The 20813-nt window shown below is 52.5% G+C and overlaps 1 protein-coding gene across 1 annotated transcript in view; it reads left to right on the top strand.

The window, feature by feature from the left end:
- The window catches only part of Zan (zonadhesin), a 105839-nt gene that overhangs the window by 44729 nt on the left and 40297 nt on the right, over nucleotides 1-20813 (top strand). Inside the window, 19 exon segments of the mRNA XM_040731637.1 lie at nucleotides 1269-1486; nucleotides 2985-3126; nucleotides 3458-3675; nucleotides 5058-5199; nucleotides 5539-5756; nucleotides 7512-7653; nucleotides 8009-8226; nucleotides 9744-9885; nucleotides 10257-10474; nucleotides 11169-11310; nucleotides 11993-12210; nucleotides 13446-13587; nucleotides 14248-14465; nucleotides 15408-15549; nucleotides 16120-16337; nucleotides 17657-17798; nucleotides 18369-18586; nucleotides 19506-19647; nucleotides 20251-20468. Of these exon segments, the coding sequence (XP_040587571.1) occupies nucleotides 1269-1486; nucleotides 2985-3126; nucleotides 3458-3675; nucleotides 5058-5199; nucleotides 5539-5756; nucleotides 7512-7653; nucleotides 8009-8226; nucleotides 9744-9885; nucleotides 10257-10474; nucleotides 11169-11310; nucleotides 11993-12210; nucleotides 13446-13587; nucleotides 14248-14465; nucleotides 15408-15549; nucleotides 16120-16337; nucleotides 17657-17798; nucleotides 18369-18586; nucleotides 19506-19647; nucleotides 20251-20468 (3458 nt within the window).

The following is a 20813-nucleotide window of genomic DNA, read 5'->3' as shown; positions in this document are numbered from 1 at the left end:
CTCTCTCCACATCCTCTCCAGCATAAATTGTCTTGGTGTTTTTGATTTTAGCCATTCTGACAGGAGTAAGATGCATCTCAAAGTTGTTTTGATTTGCATTTCCCTGATGGCTAAGGATGTTGAGCATTTTCTTAAGTGTCTCTTGGTCATTTTAGCCTCCTCTACTGAGAATTCTCTATTTAGTTCTGTACCCCACCTTTTAATTGGATCCTTTGGTGTTTTGGAGACTTGCTTCTTGAGTTCTTTGTAAATTTTGGAGATCAGCCCTCTGTCAGATGTGGGGTTGATGAATATCTTTTCCCATTCTGTGGGCTGCCATTTTGTCTTGTTGACTGTGTCCTTTGCCTTACAGAAGCTTTTTAGTTTCATGGGGTCCCATTTGTTAATTGTCCATTGTGGAACCTCCAATTGTGGCGCCAGCGCCACAAGCAACTCCAAGGTATCAGGAAAAGAGAGACAAGACGTCCATTTGTTTGTACTAAGAGAATGCATGTGCTGCCTTTATTGCCAGGAGAGAGTGTGTGTGTGTGTCTGTCTTCATTACAAGTGCTAAGAGGTCTCTCCCTTGTAGGAGGGAGGAGCTTTTTATACAGGTTTACAGCACAGTGGAAAAAAACCCCAGGTAGAAGAGATCGTTGTTTTCCTCCTGCTGGATGTTGATGTCAGAGGGTCAAGGCCAGGGCAGTAAGCCAGGACTAGAAAACAGAAAGCACTTGGACTGGAAAACAAGTTGCCCTTGTAGGCTGACCAGCAAACTCACAGAGACCCCATGGGGCTGGGGCCCAACAGTCCATCTCAGTGTCTGTGCCACTGGTGTTATGTTCAGGAAGTGGTCTCCTGTACCAACTCGTTGAAGAGTATCTCGCACTTTCTCTTCTAAGAGTTTCAGTGTGGTTGGATTTATGTTGAGATCCATAAAGACCCTGTTAAAACTCTTTGACAGTTTCTCCTTCCTGCCCTGTGGCCCCATTATACCTGGCACTCAACGCTGTGTCCTCTACTAGTAAGTATAGGAAGACTGAGGACACGGAGGCCACTTTGCTATTGGTGACTGACCTGGTTAGTTCCCTACAGTAACTTAAAAGAACCTGATGTATTTGTTTGTCTGTTTACTCCCTCGGGCGAAGCACACAGCCCACACTCAGTCAATATGGCATGAATAATAAAGGCGAGTTATGTTGACGATTTAACCCACCCTGGTTTCTGCAGCCTTTGCTTTTCCCCCTTCTGGCCTTCTTAAATGATGCTATTCTCCCTCTAATTCATAGCTCTGGAGTGCCCAGCTCACAGTCACTACACAAACTGCCTTCCCTCCTGTCCACCTTCCTGCTTGGATCCAGACAGCCGCTGTGAGGGCTCTGGCCACAAAGTCCCTGCCACCTGCAAGGAGGGCTGCATCTGTCACCCCGGCTACGTGCTGAATAATGACAAGTGTGTGCTCAGAACTCATTGTGGCTGCAAAGACGCGCAGGGCGTCTTCGTCCCGGTGAGTGGTGTAGAGAGTAGGATTGCTGGTCACCTTTTCCTTTCCATTGCTTCTCTCTGTCTGGGATGAACTTCTCTCTGGCAATGGTGCTTGGAAGTTGGTCAGGGCCTGAGCTGTGTCCCCAGCCACTTGCTGGAGGACGGTACACAGATCCTCAGATGCAGACTTTTGAACGTAATGACTCAGTAGAGGTGACACTTGCGGACTGGAAGGGCAAGTCCGTCAACAGGAGCAGAGGCTCCCTGTCACTTCCTTCTCCTCCGCGGCTTCTGCAGGAAGGCAAGAACTGGATCTCCAGTAGCTGCACCCAGAACTGTGTCTGCATTGGAGGGATCATTGAGTGCCAGAACTTCCAGTGTCCCTCGGGGGCTCTGTGCCAGGACAATGAAGATGGCAGCAGTAACTGTGTCAAAATCAGTAAGGGGGCCGTGGGGAAGGTGGAGAGAGTGCCCGTGACTAGAGGGGCCAATGGCGAGGCAAGAAGCACTGAGTCTCTTGGCCTAAGAGGCAGGGTAGGAAATGCCACTAGAGAGGGCTCTGGGGATGCATGGCCGGGCTGTGTTCCTTTTCAGTTTGTCTCTAAATGATTAGTCTCCCACATTAACTTGGGAGACCCATCGTCTTCTTTCCCAGGGGATTGGCACATAGCCCACACTCAGTAAATGGTTGCTAAGTGAATAACAAGAGAAGGAAATGTTCCCAGATCTGTTTGTTATCCAGCCCAAGCTAGTTTCTGTAGTTTCTGCTTCCTTGGGTCCCTCTGGACCTCTCCAATAGCCCATCTCTCCTCCTCCCTATAGCTCTGCAATGCCCGGTCCACACCCTCTATACCGACTGCCTTCCCCCCTGTCTGCCTTCCTGCTCCAACCTGGATGGCCACTGCAAGGGCACCAGCCCCAAAGTCCCTTGCAAAGAAGGCTGCATCTGTCACCCTGGCTTTGTGCTTAATAAGGACAAGTGTGTACCCAGAACTCACTGTGGCTGCAAAGATACCCAGGGTGCCTTCATCCCAGTGAGTGGGTGTGGAGAGTGGGTTTGGGGTAGCCTTCCTCCTTCCCTCTGCATCTCTCTGCTTGGGATGTTCCTGTCTGTTTGGCTGGCCCTGGAATGTAAAGACCCGTATGCTCCGGGCCTGCTGTACAGCAGACAAAAGCTCTGGCGATGAGCCTTGCCCCAGCATCGTACTCCTGGACTGTCGGCAAGCCTTCTAACCCTGAGCCATGCAGGAGTGACTCTAGGCAAGCAACGCACTGCTCAGCCACACCCCTAGAACTTCACTGGGGAATGCTACACAGGCCTTGTGTCTCTGCACCAAAACTGCAGCCCCAAATGCCATTTTTAAAAATCAGATATCTTCTACTGGTGCTTGCTTGACTGAGTAGATACGGGGCTTGAATATAGGGAGAGCGTGTCTGAACCCCTCAGGCGTGAGGCTGAGCCTGGCTTTCTGGAACATCCGCTCAGTCCCTGCTTGCTTCTCATGCCCTGGCTCCTGCAGGCAGGCAAGACTTGGACCTCCAGGGGCTGCACCCAGACCTGCGCCTGCACGAGAGGGACCATCAGGTGCCGGAACTTCCAGTGTCCCTCGGGGACTCACTGCAAGGACAACAATGATGGCACCAGTAACTGTGTCAAAATCAGTAAGGGGGCCGTGGAGAAGGTGGGCGGGGTGTGCTCAAGGACGGGAAAATCAGAGGTGGGCGGAGAAGGGTCTTGGTCCTCAGAGCCTCAAAGCTCAGGGATAAGAGCTACCATAGTAAGAAAAGGCCCTGGTGACCCATGTTGAGCTAGGACTGACCCTTCCTCAGGGCTGGCCTCTGAGTGGTTACATCCCCACAGTCTCACTTCTCTCATGGCTTGGCAACCAACCCACAGCCAGAGAATGTTTGCCGAAAGGCCCAGGCTCGCTTGACTTATGTATTCTATGGCCCCTCTGTTCTCTCCCCTACCCCTTCTCCTTCAACCCAATAGCTTTCCTGTGCCCGGCCCACAGCCAGTACACAGACTGCCTTCCCTCCTGTCATCCTTCCTGCTCTGACCCCGATGGCCGCTGTGAGGGCGCCAGCACCAAAGCCCCCTCCGCCTGCAAGGAGGGCTGTGTCTGCCAACCTGGCTACGTGCTGGATAAAGAGAAGTGCGTGCCTAGAATTGAGTGTGACTGCCAAGACACCCAGGGTGGATTCATCCCGGTGAGTGGGTGTTGAAAGCAGGACGTGGGGTGCTGGGAGGTGTCTCAGTGGGTAAATAACTGTTTGTGCAAGCGTGAAGGCCTGGGTGTGGATCACCACGGCCCATGTGGGCAGCCCCAGTGCCTCTGCTGTGAGGACGGAGACAAGACAGGAGAATCCCCAGTCTTGTGTTGATTAGCCTCGTGTGGGCAGCAACGGAGCAATAACCGGAAAGAGCCTGGAGGGAGAGGCAGACACAGAGACTAAGACCCCGTCTCAATGCAGGCAGAGAGCAAGACCAGGACCACACACGGAGACACACAAACACACAGCAAAAAGTTTGTTTTGGATTGGTTTGTCTTTTGCAGACAGGATTTCTCTCTGTAACAGCTCTGGCTGTCCTGGAACTCTCTCTGTAAGTCAGGCTACAGAGATCCGCCTGCCTCTGCCTCCCAAGCGCTGGGATCAAAGGTGTGTACCACCAAAGCCCGGTTTTCTCCTTTGTTCTTTGAGTACAGTTGGGAGCCCCTGTCTTATTCCCTCTGCCTCTTTCTGGGATTGCTCCTGCCTTGTGGAAGGTTGGTCAGGGCCAGCCACAGGCTACCCTCCCCTAACTCCCCGCTAGAAGACTCGAGGCAAGCGTTTTCCTGCTGAGCAGCACCCCCACTGAAGGAAGCTAAGCAGTGCTCTCATTGCTCATCACTCTCACCCATCCGGAGGTCTCTGATCAGGAACTCCATTAGTGAATCATGGTCTCAGGCACCTACCGAGGAGGATTCTAGGCCCCAGCTCTTGCTGAGCCATCTCCCAGCTCCTCCCTGAGGGACTCTGGGCATACACAGTGCCTTCTACATTATCTCCTGTAGAGTGCAGCCTTCCCGCCATCCGCCTGGGCTCTGCCACAGCTGCAGTCCCCAAATAACACACAGGAGGCTATATTAATTATGAAGCTGCTGGCCTTTTGCTTGGTTTCTTACTGGCTATTTCTGACTTAAGTATTTAACCCATAGTTGCTAATCTAAGTATTTCTCTTACCGGAGAAAAGGGTCCCCTCTTATTCCTATGGAGGCTACATCATGACTGACTCTGCCTCTCTTTCCCAGAATTCTCCTTGACTCCTAGTCCCACCTATCTTGCTTCCCTATTGGCCAACAGTGCTTTATTGGCATATACACAGGACTTCCCCATCATCTCTCGTATTCTAGGCATACACAGTGCCCTCTACCGTTCCTCCAGCCTCAGAAGCAGTGCTTTTTCAAACATTTCTGTGGTTGGCGGATGGAGTAGATATGGATGCTGCAGACTCTAAGAGCAAATGTAAATCCCTCACACAGGAGGTGAGGCTGTCTCCTTAGAGGTAGCCTTTGGTTATCATTTCCTTTCTCGTCCTGTGGCTTCTGCAGGCAGGCAAGACCTGGACCTCCCGGGGCTGCACCCAGAGCTGCGCCTGCACAGGAGGCGCCATTCAATGCCGGAACTTCCAGTGTTCCCCAGGGACTTACTGCAAAGACAGTGATGATGGCAACAGTAACTGCGTCAAAATCAGTAAGGGACCGTGGGGAAGGTGGGGGTGGTGTGCTCGTGGCTGGAGGAATGAGAGGCAGGGTAAAGACAGAGCTTAGTTCGCTGTGGTTTTAGAGCTCAGTGATAGGCAGTGCTGCAGTGATGAGGAGTTTGGGAACCCTTCTCAGCAGTGGTCACTCAGAAGCCTCGCTCCCACATTGGCGTGAGAGACTCATAGCCTTCCTTTCTTCTTTAAGCCACGGCACAGTCTGTGGGCAGCAAATGTTTGCCAAGCCCCAAGCTCTGTTGGTCATTCTACCCAGCCTGGTTTCTATGGTCTGCCTCTGTTTCCCCACTAACCCTGCTCTCCCTCCACCCTAGCTCTGCAGTGCCCAGCACACAGCCAGTTCACCAACTGCCTTCCTGCCTGCCCGCCTTCTTGTCTGGACCCGGAAGGACACTGTGAGGGCGCCAGCACCAAAGCCCCCTCCACCTGCAGGGAGGGCTGCGTCTGCCAACCTGGCTACGTGCTGGATAACGACAAGTGTGTGCTCAGAATTGAGTGTGGCTGCCAAGACACCCAGGGTGCCTTCATCCCGGTGAGTGGGTGCAGAGAGGAGGTCTGAGAGGGCTCAGTAGGTAAATCTCTTGCTGTGTGAATCAGTCAGGCTTCTCTATGGAATGAATCTCTCTAGATACTGAAAGGATTTATTAGAATGGTTTACACTGTAAGTCTAACCCAACAATGGCTGTCTGTGACTGGAAGGTCCAAGAACCCAGTAGTTTGTTCAGTCTGTGAGGCTGGACATCTCAGCTGTCTCCAGAATACACCAGAATGCCAAACAAGTGGGCACTGTGCCAGTGGAGGAGAGGATTTTCCACTGAGAGCAAGCAGGCAGGTAGAGGAGAGAGAGGGGAGAGGGGAGAGAGGAGAGAGAGAGAGAGGTGGCAGAAGGAGAGAGGAGAGAAAAGGAGAGGGGAGAGAGAAAAAGAGAGGAGGAGAGAGAGGAGAGGGAGAGAGAGAGAGAGAGAGAGAGAGAGGAGAGAGGGGGGACAGGGAGCCCTTCTTCCATGTCTTTTAGACAGGCTGCTGGCAGAAGGGGCAGCCTAGAAGGTGGATCTCCCCACCGCAGAGATCTGGATTAGAAGCAGGTCTTCCCACTTCAAATAGTTTAAGTAAGAAAAAACGTAAATCCCTTGGAAGTGTGCCCAGTCATTTGGGTTTTAGTTCACTTCAGATGTAGTCAAGCTGACAGCCGAGAGCAGCCATCACACTGCAAGGATGAGGACTGGGTTCGAATGCCCACAGCCCACATACGCTGCTGCAGAGACTCTCTTAAAGTGCTCCTACTGGCGGATGGGAGACAGGAGAATATTCAGAAAGTGGGAGCTAGCTAGTCTTGTGGAGAACAACAGCAGAGAGAGAGGTGTGGGGGGCTATCTCAAAACAAAACAGACGGCAAGAGTCAAAGCTAGAGACTGTCCTCTGGCGTCAATGGGTTAGTATTTTCCCAGACACTCCTCCACACAGACACATAAAAATATTTTTAAAAATAGGTTTGGCAGCTACTTTCTAGTTTCCTCTGCTTCTCTCCACCTGGGATGTCCTTTCCTGGTTGGCCAGGTCCTGCCATAGGCTAGGCAGGCTCACTACCAAGGAGCCACACCTCTATACCCTGACTGGGGCATTCTATGCAGGGGCTCTACCACTGAGCCACACCCCCAGCCTCTCACTGGGGGATTCTAGGCAGGAGCTCTACCACTGAGCCACACCCCAGCCCCTCACTGGGGGATTCTAGGCAGGTGCTCTGCCTCTAGTACGTGCCCCACCCCTACCTCCCACCCTTGCCTGTCAGTTGGATCCTACTCTGGTGCTCTGTGGCTGACCTACACACCAGGCTCCCATTGGAAGATTCTAGACCTCAGCTTTAACACTGAGCCATTTCCTAGCCCTTCAATAGACTAAGGGTGAGCCATACTCTATCCCCCACAGGAGGATTCTAGGCAAGCACTGTACCCCGAACTGTACTGCTAGCCCCAGATGCAGTATTTACTCTTGTGTTTGTTTTTGTTTTTTGAGGCAGAATCTCACTATATAGTCCTGGTTGTCCTTGAACTCACAGGTATCTGCCTGCTTCTGTTTCCCAAGAACTTGGATTAGAGGTGTTTGCCACCACATCCTGACAAGATGTAGTGGTTTTCCTTTTTCCAAATATTTACCTCCTGTAGTTGATAGACACACTAGATTCTGAGTCACAGACAGGGAGGGCAGACTGAAGTCCTGCAGATAGTGGGTGAGACCATTTCCCTAAGCCAGCCCCTACTTCCTCTCTCTTTTCTCATGGCTTCTACAGGCAGGCAAGACCTGGATCTCCAGAGGCTGTTCCAGGAACTGTAACTGCATGGGAGGGGTCATTCGATGCCAGAAATTCCAGTGTCCCTCAGGGACTTACTGCCAAGACAGAGAGGGTGACACCAGTAACTGTACCAAAATCAGTAAGGGAGCCACCATGCGGGAAGGTGGGAGGGTTTTTCTCATGACTAAAGGGATCGGAGGCAGAGCAAGAAGGGGCTTAGTTCCCTGGGCCTTTGGGGTAGGGATAGAGTAGAGAGATTCTGGGGCCATGCTGCTCAGTGGGGTCCCTTAGTGTTAGCCTCTCCATAGTTCGTCTCCAATGTTGACTTGGGAAGTCCATCTTATTACTTTGGGGTTCGGCACACATCCCATGCTCGATGGGGTAAAATCCCTCAAAGTTCAGGTGGTAATTTGGTCCCACCTGGTTTCTGTAGCCACTGCTTCTCCAGCCCCTTCAATCGTTTCTACTAACCCAACTCTCCGTCTACCCAATAGGTGAGCTGTGCCCCGCCCACAGCCGCTACACCAACTGCCTACCTCCTTGTCTGGCTACCTGCATGGACCCCGAAGGCCACTGTGGGGGCGCCAGCACCAAAGCCCCCTCCACCTGCAGGGAGGGCTGCGTCTGTCGACATGGCTTTGTGTTGCATAACAACAAGTGTATGCTCAGAATTCTGTGTGGCTGCCAAGACGCCCAGGGCACTCTCATCCCGGTGAGTGGGCGTGGAGAGAGGGATGGTCAGGGATGGGGAGGTGGCTTAGTGTATAAAGTACATATACCAAAAGAATGTGGCCCTGAGATTGGATCTCCACTACCCACGCAAACTGGCCCGGTAGCCTGTGTCTGTAATCCAGGCTCCTACTGGGAGATGGGAGGTAGGCTTGTGTGTTAGCGGGGAAGGACCACAGGAAAAAGAAAAGAGCAGGACGAGCCGTCTCACTGCAGAGGGGAAGAGGTTACCCCTCTGACCTCTACAGATGCATGTGCCCTGCACACACACACACACACACACACACACACCACACACAGACACACACCACACACACCACACACACCACACACACACCACACACATACCACACACACCACACACCCACACCACACACACACATACCACACACACACCACACACACACACCACACACACACACACCACACACACACCACACACACACCACACACACACCACACACACACATACCACACACACACCACACACACACCACACACACCACACACACCACACACACACCACACACACACACCACACACCACACACACACACACACCACACACACACACCACACACACACACCACACACACACCACACACACACACCACACACACCACACACACACACACCACACACACACACCACACACACACCACACACACACACACCACACACACACACACACACACACACCACACACACACCACACACACACCACACACACACCACACACACACATACCACACACACACCACACACACACCACACACACCACACACACCACACACACACCACACACACACACCACACACCACACACACACACACACCACACACACACACCACACACACACACACACACACACCACACACACACACCACACACACCACACACACACACACACCACACACACACACCACACACACACCACACACACACCACACACACACACACACCACACACACACACCACACACACACACACACACACCACACACACCACACACACACACACACACACACACACACACACAGATTGTTTTGAAATTGGGGCTGCTTGCTCTTTTTTTCCCTTTTGTGAACCTGGGATGCACCTGTCCGTACACATGGTTGCCTCGGAGCGTGAAGGTTGATGGGGTCTGGAAAATACTAGACAAGTGCTCTTTGGCAGAGCGCGCACAGATGAATCCCCACCAGAGACTGTACGTAGTCAGAAGCCAAATGAACTGCATCGTGCTCCTAGGCCACCAAGGGATGGTTGGGGGCTTAGAAGGGGCCCACTGAGTTGCTCTGTAAGCACTGTGGTGGGGGTTCTAGGCAGATGCTGTACCAGTCACACAGGTCATCCCCCAGACTGTCCGTCAGTGATAGACTGACTACGTGGATGAGACCCTGCAGTTAGAAAGGGCAGAGGTCAGCACTTGAGAGGGTTGAGGCTGCTGCCCTCTCACCAGCCCTTCTGCCCGTCACTTCCTTTCTGTCCCTGGCTTCTGCAGGCCGACAAGACCTGGATCAACAGAGGCTGCACCCATAGCTGTACCTGCGTGGCAGGGATCATCTACTGCAGGGATTTCCAGTGTCCCGCGGGGACTTACTGCAAGGACATCAAGGATGGCAACAGTAACTGCACCAAGATCAGTAAGGAGCTGCGGGAAGGGAGCAGGGAGGGGGCTGAACACATCAGGGACAAGCAAGGAGCTCGCCTGGGCTTCAGAGGTCAGGGTAGGGGGTAACTCCGTGAGGACAGATTCTGGGGACTGGTGTCTCCAGGCTGCGTGCTTTCTCAGTCGTGGTGTCTCCAAGGCTCACGCCCCACAATGACTTAGGAGATCCATTCTTCTTTCTTTATAGGGGCTTGGCACACGGCCTGTGGTCAGTAACTGTCTGGGGGGAAGAGAACAATCCGCATTTCAATTCTCTTGAACAGTTCATCTCTGCTTTCTGTAGCCCCTGCTTCCTCAAGCCCCTCTGGGCCTCTCCACTAACCCCACTCTCCCTCTGCCCTACAGCTCTGCAGTGCCCAGACCACAGCCTGTTCACCGACTGCCTTCCCTCCTGTCAGCCTTCCTGCTCCAATCTGGATGGCCACTGTGAGGGCGTCAGCACCAAAGTCCCCTCCACCTGCAAGGAGGGCTGCGTCTGTCGCCCTGGCTTTGTGTTTAATGAGAACAAATGTATACCCAGAATTCAGTGTGGCTGCAAAGACACCCAGGGTACCTTCATCCCGGTGAGTGGGTGTGGAGAATGGCTTTGGGGTCCCCTTCCTCCTTCCCTCTGCTTCTCTGAGCCTGGGATGCGCATGCCTGAATGACTGACCCTGGAGTATAAACACTGATCAGGGGGCACTCAGTGGACTAGAACTCTAAGTGTGAGTCACCCATGAGGTTCCAGGCAAGGAATTTACCTCTGTCACGTGGCAGCCCCTCATTTGAGGATTCTAGGCAAGCAATCTGCTGCTGCTGAGCCTTGCCCTCAACTCCTCACTGGGGTTCCATATAGACCTTCTGCCAATGAACCACAGCCAACAGCACCAAATGCAATTAAAAAAAGATTTTATAAATTTGATTTATGTGCATATCTGAGTGTCTGTGGGAATGTGTGCCACATGAGCACACGTGCCTGAAGTGGCTGAGAGCTGTCAGATAACCTGGAAATAGAGTTACCGTTTTGAGGGTCCCAATGTGGGGGCAGGAGTCTAAACTTGGATACTGTAAGAGAGCAGCACGACCTCTTAAATGTTCAGTATCTCTCTAGTCCCTGAATGCAATTTTTAAATCAAATATCGTCCTCCTGCGGCTGGTTGGATCATTGGATGGGGAACCTGCAAACAGTGTGTAGGCGATCCACTCAGGCTGTAAACTTGTCTCTTGAGAACATCCTGCCAAGTCCTCACTCCCTTTCTCTTCCTGTGGCTTCTGCAGGCAGGCAAGACATGGACCTCCCGGGGCTGCACCCAGAGCTGTACCTGTGTGGGAGGTGCCATCCAATGCCAGAACTTTCAGTGTCCCCAAGGGACCTATTGCAAGGACACCAATGATGGCAACAGTAACTGCACCAAAATCAGTAAGAGGGCCATGGGAGAAACTTGAGGAGGGTGTGCTCGTAGCTGAAGGGACCAGAGAAAGGGCAAGAAGGAACTTAGTCCCCACATTCTGAGAATTTAGGGGTTCCACAGTGGGGAAGGATTCTGGGAATCTATGGCTGGGCCATGTCCCTTCTCAATGATACCTTCTCAGATCTTAGTTTTTCCACACAGACTTGGAAGGTCTTCCTCCTACTACTACTTGTTCTCCTCCTGCGTGTGGGTGCTTGTATGGTGGGTGTGCATGTGTGTGTGTGTTCATGCATGTGCACTTGTGCGTGCGTGCATGCGTGCGTGCGTGCGTGCGTGTGTGTGTGTGTGTGTGTGTGTGTGTGTGTGTGTGTGTGGTGGATCCCCTAGTGCTGGAATTACAGAATGCTGTAAGCCACTCAACCTGGGTGCTGGGAACTGAGCTCTTCTACAAGAGCAGAAAGCAATAAAACCACTGAGTTAAACACTCTGCAGTCCAAGATCAACCCTTCGTAGTTTCTTTCCTTAGAACTTGGCACATACCCCATGCTCAGTAAATGTTTGCTAAAGAAATAGCAAAAGGAAAGAAAAGAAACTTCCCAAGTTCTGTGGGTCATTGGCATAGCCTGGTTCCCTGTTTCCTTGCACCATTCTGTTCTTCTGCACTAACCACACTCTCTCTCCACCCGAAAGCTCTGCAGTGCCCCGCCCACAGCCAGTACACCAACTGCCTTCCCTCCTGCCTGCCCTCGTGCTCGGACCCTGATGGCCTCTGTAGGGGCGCCAGCCCAAAAGCCCTCTCCACCTGTAAGGAGGGCTGCGTCTGTCTATCTGGCTACGTGCTGGATAACGACAAGTGTGTGCTCAGAATTCGGTGTGGCTGCAAAGACGCCCAGGGTGTTCTCATCCCGGTGAGTGGGCGTCTAGAGTGGGGCGGTGGGGGGATGGGAAAGGCTCAGTGCAAGACATTTGCTCTGCAAGTATAGAACCTGAGTTTGAATGTCTAAAGCCTTGTAAACCTTGTTAGCCTGTCTCTAGTCCCAGGGTCTCCTACTAGGATGGGAGGGGCAGGGACAGGAGAATTCTCAGAAACTTAAGGGCTAGCTAGTCTGCGTGAGCAGCAATGAGCAGTGAGTGAAGAGGAAAGGGAGAGAGAGACACAGAGATAGAGATAGAGACAGAGAGATAGAGACAGAGACAGAGATAGAGAAACAGACAGAGAGACAGAGACAGAGATAGAGACAGAGACAGAGAGACAGACAGAGACCCATCTCAATAAAAAGGGAATGGTGAAGACCAAGACTTGAGGTTTTCGTCTGGTCCCCACATAAACATGCGTCCTATTTACAGCCATGCCAAAGAAAATACAAACATGCACACACACATTTGTTCTAAAAACAGATTGTACTGGTTGTGGTGGCGCATTTCTTTCAGCCCAGCACTCAGTAGTCAGAGGCAGAGGCAAGCAGATTTCTGCGAGTTTGAGACCAATTAGATCTACAAAGTGAGTTCCAGGACAGCCAGGGCTACAAAGTGAAAGTCTGTCTCAAAACAAAAGCAAAAGAAACAAACTAAAAACCCAGTTAGCACTGGGACCACATCCTCCTTTCTTTTGTGTTCTCTGCTTGTGATGCTCCTGTCTGAATGGACGAAGGTTAGGTAAGTGCTCCTGTCCCCGCCGAGGGACACTCTGGTCAGGAGCTGTGAGATTAGGTTATACTACCTAGTCCTCATTTGAAGACTGGGCCTGAGCTCTGCCAACCACACTCCAGACTGGGGAATCTTAGCAGATAGTATATCATGAGCCAGACCCCTCCCCGGAGGATTCTAGGCGAGTGTTCTACAGCTGAGCTCCACCTTCTCCAATGCCCACCATCACTGAGGGTCCTAGCAGAGTTCCTAACCCTGAGCTATGCTCTAAGCCACCAGTAGAGGATTCTAGGGTCAAGCACTAACACTGTGCTATGCCACTAAGCTGTGTCCACAGTCCCAGGTGCATTTTCCCCCAAATCTTTTCCTTCCATGTTTCGGGTTCAGGATCCGTTTACAGGGAGGGCAGAGGTCAGCCTGCAGACCAGAGGTGAGGCTCTTTCCTTCTAACCAGTCCCTCCGACCTCACTTCCTTCCTCTCCCTTGGCTTCTGCAGGCAGACAAGACCTGGATCAACAGAGGCTGCACCCAGAGCTGTACCTGCGTGGGAGGGGCCATCCTGTGCAGGAAATTTCAGTGTCCCTCAGAGACTTACTGCAAGGACATCGAGGACGGCAACAGTAACTGCACCAGGATCAGTAAGGAGCCGCGGGAAGGTGGGAAGGTGGCTGGAGTGGTCAGAAGGGGAAGAAGGAGGGTAGTCCTCTGAGACAGGGTACCACGGTGGGGAGGGATGTGAGGACCCAAGGTTGGGCTGGGTCCCATAGTTAGTCTTTGTTAATCTCCAGCCTGACTTGGCAGATCCAAATTCTTTTTTGTTTGTTTGTTTTTTGTTTTGTTTTGTTTTTGTTTTTGTTTTGAGACAAGGTTTCTCTATGTAGCCCTGGCTGTCCTGGAACTTGCTCTGTAGACCAGGCTGGTCTTGAACTCACAGAGATCTACTTGCCTCTGTCTCCCGAGTGCTGGGATTAAAGTCGTGTGCCACCACCGCCCAGTGATCCAAATTCTTTGTAAGGGTGTTTTTCCTACACGTATAATGGTGTGCCTGTGTGTGTTTGTGCATCTGAGCTCAGTGCCTGTGGAGGCCAGAAGGGTTGCTGGGTCCCCTGAAGGTGGAGTTATGGGGGTACTGAGCCACCGTACATGGATGCTTGGATCTGAATTCAAGTCCCATGTAAGAGCAGCAAGCAATCTTAAAGGCTGAACCATCTCTCCAGCTCCCTAGTCTGGCTTCTGTAGCTTGCTCACTTGGGCCTTCAAGGTCACCTCCAGTAATTCCAATCTCCTCCACCCCATAGCTCTGCAGTGCCCCGCCCACAGCCAGTACACCAACTGCCTTCCCTCCTGCCTGCCTTCCTGCTCGGACCCTGATGGCCGTTGTATAGGCGCCAGCACCAAAGCCCCCTCCACCTGCAGGGAGGGCTGCGTCTGCCAACCTGGCTACATATTGGATAACGACAAGTGTGTGCTCAGAATTGAGTGTGGCTGCAAAGACGCCCAGGGCGCTCTCATCCCAGTGAGTGGGCGTCTACAGTGGGGTTGGTGGGGGCTGGGAAAGGCTCAGTGCAAAACATTTGCTGAAGAGAGCTGAGGGCCTGAGTTTGAATCTATTGGATTAATGTCAGCCTTGCTGGTGTGTGTCCATAATCCCAGGGCTCCTACTAGGAGATGGGAACGGACAGGATGACCCCTAGAAACGTGTGGGCAGGAGTGAAGAACAGTAACGAGGGAGCATGGGAGGGAAGGAAGCAGAGCGAGAATCTCGACGCAGAGGTGAAGATGAGGACCAGTACTCAAGCTTGTCCTCTGACCACCACACACACGTGTGGTCACCACACACACGCGTGGTCCTGTGCCCCACCCCATCACATAACACTTTTGTGAAAATTGAGATTGAGGGCCACTTTTTTTATTCCTTCTGCTTTTCTCCCCCTGGGATGCTCCTGTTGGTATGTCTGGTTCAGTAGTATAAAGGCTCTAGAACATGCCACGGGTCAGCCCCTCTTGGGAATCCTAGTCAACTGAGCTATACTCCCAGCCCTCAATGATGGATCCTAGACAATTGCTTGACCTTTAAGCCACACCCCCAGACCCTCTTGGGGGACTCTGGGCAAGTGGTCTACCGCTAAGCCACAGCCTGCCAACTATCCCGCTGACCACTTATCACTGAAGATTCTAGGCATAGGTTCTACATTTGAACTGTGCTCCCAAACTCCCAGTGGAGAACTCTAGGGCTGAGTTATGCGCTTAGCAACTCACTGGAGGATTCTAGGCATATACTATACCACTGAGCTATGTCCACAGCCTTCAATGCATTTTCCCCATGTACCTTCCATCCATAGTTGGCTAAATGAATACACACAGACCCTACAGACAGGGAAGTCCTTCAGACAGGAGACAAAGCTGTCTTTCTCTAATAAACCCTATGCTCCCACGTCCTCTCCCTTGGCTTCTGCAGGCAGACAAGACCTGGATCAACAGAGGCTGCACTCAGAGCTGTATCTGCATGGGAGGGGTCATCCAGTGCCAGAATTTCCACTGTCCCTCAGGGACTTACTGCATGGACACCGAGGACGGCAACAGTAACTGTGCCAAAATCAGTAAGGGAGCTGTGTGGAAGGTGGCGAGGGTGTGCTCATGGCTGGAGGGATCAGAGGCAGGGCAAGAAGATGCCTAGTCCCCGGGGCCTATGAGAGCTGGGATAAGGGACACTACCATGGAAAAGGACTGTGGTGACCAGGGGCTGGTCTGGGTCCTTCTCACCATTAGTCTCTAGATGTCAGTCTCCCAGTTAGCTTGGAAGATATATTCTTTTTAAAGGTTCTATTTTTAACTCCATGTATAATGATGTGTCTGTACATGGGTGTGTACATCTGAGTCAGTCCATGGGGGACCACAGAGGACATCAGATGGAGCCTGAGTTACATGAGACTTTTGACCAGGACAAACTTAACTTGAGCAGCAGTAGTCTCAATTCATCTCTCCAGTCAAGAGATCCAGTCTTACTTTTTTCCTTAGAACTTGGCACAAAGTTCATACTCAGTAAATGCTGGCTGCATGAATAACCAAAGGCAGGGGGAGCACCTCACTGTCTGGAGCACTGTGCCTAGTCTGTAGCCAGCTTTGAGTCTGTGTTCCTCTCCATTAACCCCACTCTCTCTTCCCCTTAGCTCTGCAGTGCCCCGCCCACAGCCAGTACACCAACTGCCTTCCCTCCTGCCTGCCCTCGTGCTCGGACCCTGATGGCCACTGTATAGGCGCCAGCACCAAAGCCCCCTCCACCTGCAGGGAGGGCTGCGTCTGCCAACCTGACTACGTGCTGAATAACGACAAGTGTGTGCTCAGAATTGAGTGTGGCTGCAAAGACGCTCAGGGTGTTCTCATCCCGGTGAGTGGGCGTCTACAGTGGGGTTGGTGGGGGCCGGAGAGAGTGACAGAGGGGGGGGAGGGAGGGAGTGACAGAGAGAGAGCAAGAGGGAGGAAGAAAGAGGGAGAGGGAGAGAGAGAGAGAGTGAGAGAGAGAGCGAGAGGGAGGGAGAGAGAGAGAGAGAGAGAGCGCTCAGTGGTAAATGTTTGCACACCCTGGTGTGAGGGCATGAGTTTGAATGTGTACAGCAGTGTAAACCTTGGTGGTGTGTGACTATAATCCCAGGGATCCTACTGGGAGACAGGAGGTCGTGACAAGATGATCCTAGAAATGGGAGAGCTAACTAGTGTTGTGTGGGCAGGGGTGGAGGACCACAGCAAAGAGAAGGGAGAAGCAGAGGTGAGGCAGGGGGAGAGGAGTGGAGGGAGAGAAAGAAAGACGGCGTCAGTGCAAGGTGGAAGATGAGGACCATCGTCGAAGGTTGTCTTCTGTCTTCACACGAGCATCTGTGCTCCCCACGCCTCCTGGAAACGTTTTTAAAGGTCGGGTTGGGGGCCACTTTCTCTCTTCCTATGCTTTTCTCTTCCTCCTTGTGTGGCTGGTTCTGCAATATGAAGATTGGTGACGTCCTGGGACATGCTAAGGCAGCGGTCAACTGCTGGGGCAGCCTTCAGCCCCTCTGGAGTTCTAGTCAGGGGCTCTCACGCTGCAGCGTAATCCCTGGCACTCGCTGAGGAGTCTGCCTAAATGCTGCTCCCGAACCATCTTCCCACTACCTCCTTTGGATTCTTGGCAGCTGTTATACCAACGAGTAAAGTCTTTATCTTCCTGCCATTGATTCCTAGGCAATTGCTCTACTGCTAAGCCAAACTCTTGGCAAGTCCTCTACGATTGAGCCATACTCCCAGCCTCTCACCGGAGGATACTAGGCAACTTTGCACACCGGGGTCATGATCCTAGACTCTGTTAGAGAATTATAGGCAAATGGTCTGCCTCTAAGCTACAGCCTCTGAAGCCCCTCCCAACCTCCTGAGCATATACTTGTTCTTCTGTATTTGAGCTGTGCTTCCAAGCACAAGGGAACTTTCCCTGCCCTGGCTCTGCCAGTGACCCCACCCCAGCCCCTTGCTCAGAGTCCATGACACCACTGAGCTATGAGCGCAGTTCCAGAGGTATCTTTTCTTTACTTCAGGTCTCTTACCACTCATGATTGGGTTACTCAGTGATGTGGGATCCATTTACAGGGAGGGCAGAGGTCAGCCTGCAGACCAGAGGTGAGGCTCTTTCCTTCTAACCAGTCCCTCCGACCTCACTTCCTTCCTCTCCCTTGGCTTCTGCAGGCAGACAAGACCTGGATCAACAGAGGCTGCACCCAGAGCTGTACCTGCGTGGGAGGGGCCATCCTGTGCAGGAAATTTCAGTGTCCCTCAGAGACTTACTGCAAGGACATCGAGGACGGCAACAGTAACTGCACCAGGATCAGTAAGGAGCCGCGGGAAGGTGGAGAGTGTGTGCGTGTGACTAGAGAGCCCAGAGGCAGGGCAACATGGAGCTCAGAGATCAGAGATAGGAAGTACCATGGTGAGGCGGACTTTGGGGGGCCTGTGGCTCTCCTGGGTGTCTTTTCCTGGTTACTGTCTCAGTGGTTAGCCCCCCACATAAACTTGGGGTACTCATCCATCTTTGCAGTTTTACTTTGAATTGCATGTATTAACATATGTCGGTGGGTCTGTCAGTCACATGACGCACTGTGCATGGCAGCCTGAAGAGTGGATTGGGTCCCCTGGGGCTGACATTACAGGAGAGCCAGCTCAGTTCCTCTGTAAAAACAGCAAGTGCTCACAACTGCCGAGCCTTCTATCTCTCCAGCTCCTGGGGATCCATTCTTTCTTTCCTTGAGGCTTAGCACAAAGTTCGCAATTACTAAATGTTTAGTGAATGAATAACAAAAGGGGAAAAACCCTCCACTCTTGGGCATTCTACGGTTTCTGTAGCTTCTGCTTGCTCTGGTCACCTGTGCCCCCTCCCCTAACCCCACTCTCTCTTCCACAGCTCTGCAGTGCCCCGCCAACAGCCACTTCACCGACTGCCTTCCCTCCTGTCAGCCCTCCTGCTCTGATATGGAAGGCCACTGTGAGGGCGCCAGCACCAAAGCCCCCTCTACCTGCAAGGAGGGCTGCGTCTGCCAACCCGGCTACGTGTTCCATAACGACAAGTGTGTGCTCAGAAATCAGTGTGGCTGCAAAGACGCCCAGGGCGCTCTCATCCCGGTGAGTGGGCGTCTACAGTGGGGTTGGTGGGGGATGGGAAAGGCTCAGTGGGGTAAACTGTTTGTCGCTCCCCTCTGCCTAGTGTGAGGACCTGAGTTTGAATATGTATAATCAATGTAAGCCTTGGTGGTGCGTGTCTACAATCCCAGGGCTCTTTCTAGAGACGGACGGGGAGCGGGGACAGGACGATCCCTAGAAAATGGTGAGCTAGCTGTGGTATGTGAGTAGCTGTGAACACCAGCAGCAGCCTTGGGGGTGCAAAGTGAGACCAACATGTGAGGTGGGCTTCTGAGCGCCACACATAGTCAGTCACACAGCCACGCAAGTTCTCTCAGACAATTTTTTAAGTGAGACTGGGCCTTCTCTCCCCCCGGGATGTGCCCAACTATGCTGCTGGTCATGTAGTGTGAAAGCTGGTCTTTCCTGGAGAATGTAAGGCAGGTTCTCTACTGCTGAGCCACACCCTAAGCCCCTCCCTAGAGGATCCTAGTCAGAGGCTCTAAACATAACCACGCCCCCAGCTACTTTTAAAGGATTCTAGGTAAAGGTTTTGCATTTGAGCTACAACCTCAGGCTCCCACTGAAGGATTCTAGCCCTCAGCTCTACCAATGAACCACTACTAGCCCCTCACTGGAGGGTTCTAGACAGAGGTTCTGCATGTGAGTTATACTCCCAGGTGCCCAATAGCCAATTCTAGCCCTCTGCTCTGCAAGTGAGCAACAGACCAGCCCCTTACTGGTCTGAGATGGTCTCACAGCCCACGATGTGTTTACCCCGTGGGCCCTCTCCGTTGGTGTCTGTTTTAATAGGGGGCATAGAGCCTGCTGATGGTACACACCAAGTCTTCACAGGAGGCAGGCACTACCCAGAGCCAGCAACCTTGTTGTCACTTGCTTTCTCTTCCTGTGGCTTTTGCAGGAAAGCAAGACCTGGATCACCAGAGGGTGCACTCAGAGCTGTACTTGCATGGGAGGGGTCATCCAGTGCAGGGCTATCCAGTGTCCCGAAGGGACTTACTGCAAGGACACCGAGGACGGCAACAGTAACTGCACCAAAATCAGTAAGGGAGCCGCGGGAAGGTGGAGAGGGTGTGCTCGTGCCCGAGAGACCAGGGCCAAGCCAGGAAGGAGCTTAGTCTCCTGGGCATGAGGAGTCAGGTGTAAGGTGACGTCATGGCGGAGAGGCGTCCTGAGAGTTCATGCTGGGCTGCTCGTCCTCATCCATCAGTGACTGGTCCCCACATTTAACTTAAAGACACATCACCTTTAAGTTCCACTAACTGTATTTCTTTTTATTTACATATATCTATATGTGATTATTCCATCCGTGTGCAGACGGGTGCTGTGAGGGGTCAGAAGAGGCTGTTAGGTCTCCAGGAGCTGGGGTTTACAGGTGGTTGTGAGTGCTGGGAACCCAGCTCAGACCCTCTGCAAGGCCAGCCAGGGCTCTAACCACGAGCCATCTCTCCAGCCCTGTATCACCTTCTTTCCTTTCTGTCCCTGACACACAGTTTGTGATCAGAAAATATGTGTGGAATCGATAGCGAAAGGAAAAGCTATCAGACAGACGAATGGTTGATCTTTCAGCCCGGCATGGTTCTGGGCCTCTGCTTCCTTGGGCCCTTCTGGTCCTCTCTGCTCATTGTAATCTCCTCTACCCACAGCTCTGCAGTGCCCAGTCCACAGCCGCTACACCAACTGCCTTCCCTCCTGCCTGCCCTCGTGCTCGGACCCCGAGGGCCTCTGTGGCGGCACCAGTCCTAAAGTCCCCTCCACCTGCAAGGAGGGCTGCGTCTGTCGACATGGCTTTGTGTTGCATGACGACAAATGTATGCTCAGAATTCTGTGTAGCTGCAAAGATGCCCAGGGTGTTCTCATCCCGGTGAGTGGGGGTGGCGGGGGGAGACGGGCTTGGTAAGGCTAGAGGGATGGCTAACTGGGTGGAATATTTGCTCAGAAAGAATGAGGACCTGTCTGTTAATCCCTGCAACCCACAATCTGGGGTGTAGCCTGTGTCTCTAACCCCAGGGCTCCAGGAGGTGGAGACAGAAGAGTCCCTGAAACTTGCAGCTAGTCTTGTATGGGTAGAGGTGTGCAACACCAAAGAGGAAGACAGACAGACAGACAGACTTTGTCTCGACAAGGTGGAATGTGAGGACCAGCACCTGAGATTGTGTTGTGCCCTCAGAACATATGTGTCACACACATGCAGCAGTCACACATAGAC

The sequence above is a fragment of the Mesocricetus auratus genome, unplaced genomic scaffold (assembly GCF_017639785.1).
Source record: "Mesocricetus auratus isolate SY011 unplaced genomic scaffold, BCM_Maur_2.0 Super-Scaffold_100025, whole genome shotgun sequence".
Lineage (NCBI taxonomy): Eukaryota > Metazoa > Chordata > Mammalia > Rodentia > Cricetidae > Mesocricetus > Mesocricetus auratus.
This window is presented reverse-complemented; position numbering and strand designations above follow the sequence as displayed.